The sequence below is a fragment of the Paracoccidioides brasiliensis genome (assembly GCF_000150735.1).
Source record: "Paracoccidioides brasiliensis Pb18 unplaced genomic scaffold supercont2.7, whole genome shotgun sequence".
In the NCBI taxonomy this organism is placed as follows: Eukaryota; Fungi; Ascomycota; class Eurotiomycetes; order Onygenales; family Ajellomycetaceae; genus Paracoccidioides; species Paracoccidioides brasiliensis.
Window position 1 is genome coordinate 593191 of NW_011371364.1, and position 3070 is coordinate 596260.

At 44.1% G+C, this 3070-nt stretch overlaps 1 protein-coding gene across 1 annotated transcript in view; it reads right to left on the reverse strand.

The window, feature by feature from the left end:
• Positions 1–1477: 1477 nt before the first annotated feature.
• PADG_12000 (uncharacterized protein) overlaps positions 1478–3070 on the reverse strand; it is a gene marked incomplete at both ends in the record, with an annotated part of 2401 nt that continues 808 nt past the window's right edge. Inside the window, one exon of the mRNA XM_010763289.1 lies at positions 1478–2934. Coding sequence (XP_010761591.1) covers positions 1478–2934 — 1457 coding nt within the window. The remainder of the gene's footprint in view (positions 2935–3070) is intronic.

Sequence of the window (3070 nt, forward strand, 5' to 3'; positions counted from 1 at the left end):
CCAATGCGAATGGCGAACGAGCGGGAATGGATTGGAATGAGATGGGATTATTGTAACTTCTACCCCCCCCCCCCCCCCCGCCCCCCGGGGTTGGCGTCACCCTACAATATGCTATTCTTATTTCGTATATGTCGAATGTGAATTCGAAGCTCGGTTGGAGAATCGTGTTTAGACTTCTCTTTCATCAATCAAGCTCAAGGCAGGGGAATGGAAGGCAAGATGTGGAAATGGGGTAGATTGACTTCTAGACCTGCGTGGTGGGAGCTTTGCATTGGGACGTTGTTTCTCCCCCTCTTTTTTTATTTTATTTTTATTTTATATTTTTTATTTTTTTTATTTTTTTTGAGGGGGTTTTGTATCTTTATTGACTATATATCAATACACTACGTCGAAGTTACGAACTTCATATATGATATTATATAATAAGGGTAGTTAGTACTAAGACTAGTGAGTGCTATTAAGTATATTGAAACAATTAACATTGTCTTGCGCACCATAATGTGAAGTAATTAAACAAACTTGAGCAAAGTGGATAATTATGGAAGTTCTGCAACCTGCAACCTGCTTCGAAAATAAGGTAACAAGAGAATAGAAAATGGAGGGGAAGAACACTAATCACACAGCAAAGAGGAGGATAGTTTCGCAAAATAAAAACAACAATAAAAACAAGAACCTCATAAGGCGTAGCAGTGCTCCGTAGTGGGCGTACATTAACATGTCATGGTATCATGAGCGTCGTCGTCTCATAATAATTACCATTTCCCCGTTCTTTTCCTGTCCTTGCGAACTGACCCTGACCCTGACCCTGAAAAGAAAGCAAAAAAGAACCACCACGATCCGACTAGACCCAGAAATTCCTGAAAGCCGTGATGAAAAACCAAATATAAGAAACCAGGAACTCAGAACACCAGTCGCTGTAAAAAGAGAAATGTGAAAGATTAAAGAAATTACGTCGTAACAGCAGATAAGGACTCCGACAAGGATATGTACGGACATTAGTAGAGCAAGTAAAAACTATCGGCATAAGACAAGAAAGAGTATCGAGCAATAAAAGCAAAATGAAAGGAGATAATGAAAAGAGCAGGAGAGAAATGTGTCACCACGCTTGCAAAGACAATAAATAACTGCACAGGAACCACATAAAACTGTCGGGGAGTTTAGAGCGCAAAAAAGGAACCATACCGTAACATCATATAGATGTGGTGGTCATGGAAGTCAAGAAAACAGGAAATCAGGAAGCAAGCACCGGAAAAAAGAAGTCCGTTTCCAGCGCCCAAAGATGGAAACACAAGGAATCCAGATACCAAAAAAAGGAAATAAAAAAATGAAAATTAAAAAAAAATTAAAAATTGACGAAACTAAGGTCTAAGCTAAAAGAACGAGGAGGACTCCAACACCCCAAAACGGGAAACAAGAAATTATTATTGTAAAAGGGCTTTTGGTTATTGAGTTTTTGATTCAAAACCTTGGGTTGTTATTATTGCTTCTGGATCCAAAGTATGATTGATTTTGAAGAAGCTGCTTGGGAGAATTGCCACCATTTATCGGTGTGACCGATTTTTGTAAAGCCTTGAAGGAGATCAATTCCGTCAACCTCTGCATTGTCTTCACTGAAGAGATTGAATGAGAACAAGTCATCGTGAGAGATATCATTATAATGTGACGTATTGGGCTTCTTGGGTGAAGATTCGAAGTATTTGGGACCTTTCGCCCTGGATGCTTTCATCGGCGGTGGGGTGTTTAGTCGACTATTACCATGAAGGTCTGTGATGTCTGAAAGCAAGTTGCTGGTTGGATTGAGACGGTCCGCACGCTGACGCTTGACGGATCGCTTTTCTGGTGAACCATAAGTAGGGGTGGAAATGGTGTTTGGTAGCTGCTCGGCGAAAACATCAAACGGTATGGTGAGATTATCATTCGACAGAAAAGCGTCGTCTTGGATGTTGAATGCAGGGCTCCAGGGGAGAACATCATCGGTGAGGCCATAGCGCTTGATTGGAGAATTCACCATCTGTTGAATCTTCTTGCGATGGTTCTGTAGGTTTGTATTAGGAGAGAGGGAAGGTGGAGGTTTGACTGGTTTCTTAAACTTAATTGCTGGAGTAATAGGTGGGGGAAGCATATTGTTATATTCATGTCGAAGAGGTGATGATCCAATCAGCTGAGTAGCATCTTTCAGCGTTCCAATACGCAATGGACTGATATCATGAGACGAGCTTCGAATGCGTGCAATTTCTTCTTCAGCGCGCCCTCGCTTGATACGAGGTTGCTCAATATCCAAATCAGAGGTTATAATGTGACCGGCTTTGTGTGGACGCATTGCAGAAGATTCGAGTGAAGAATAATAGCCACTGTCATTCATCGCCGTAGCGCTACGCTTCCTTGAACGGGGAATGGCGGCTGAAGAGGTGACTGGACGAGATGGAGTTGGAGGAGTAGCCTGACGGTGGTAGATAGAAGCAGCAATGGGAGGCGAAGAATGAATAGGGTGGGGAGGCGATGAGTGGGGAAAATGGGAATGGGGTATGGCAAGGCGTCCAACTTCATCTCCACTGTCTTCGTGAAGTGCAGGGTCTGAAGCAGGCAGAGTAGCATCAGAAGACAGGTCTACATTGGCAGTTTTGGAGGGTTGTCGGTTCGAAGGTGGCACATAAGATGCTGTAGCAGTGGTTGTCGCGCTTAACGCTGGCGTAGATGTAACCGCAACGGTGTTTGTAGATTTGTTGGTAGTGGTGGTAGTCGCAGCAGACGTGGCAGCCGTGGTATTAGTGACGGTGGTGGCTATGGCAGTCGTAGTAGAAATTGGACAGACATGAGCAGGCGCTGAGGACTCAAAGCGCGGCTCCATACGAGGCGCAGACTGTGCCACAGGGATACCAGAAATGGTGTTTCGACGCAAAGGTTTATCCTTGAGGAACTGAGTTCCATGCCAGGCTCAATAGCCCAGTAGTTGCCCTTTCCAGGGTCATCTTTTGGGCGTTCCTGCTTGATAAAAGCTTTGTTCAAACTGAGATTATGGCGGATACTGTTCTGCCAGCCCGAGTCGCCGGCACGGTAGAAGACAAAGGTG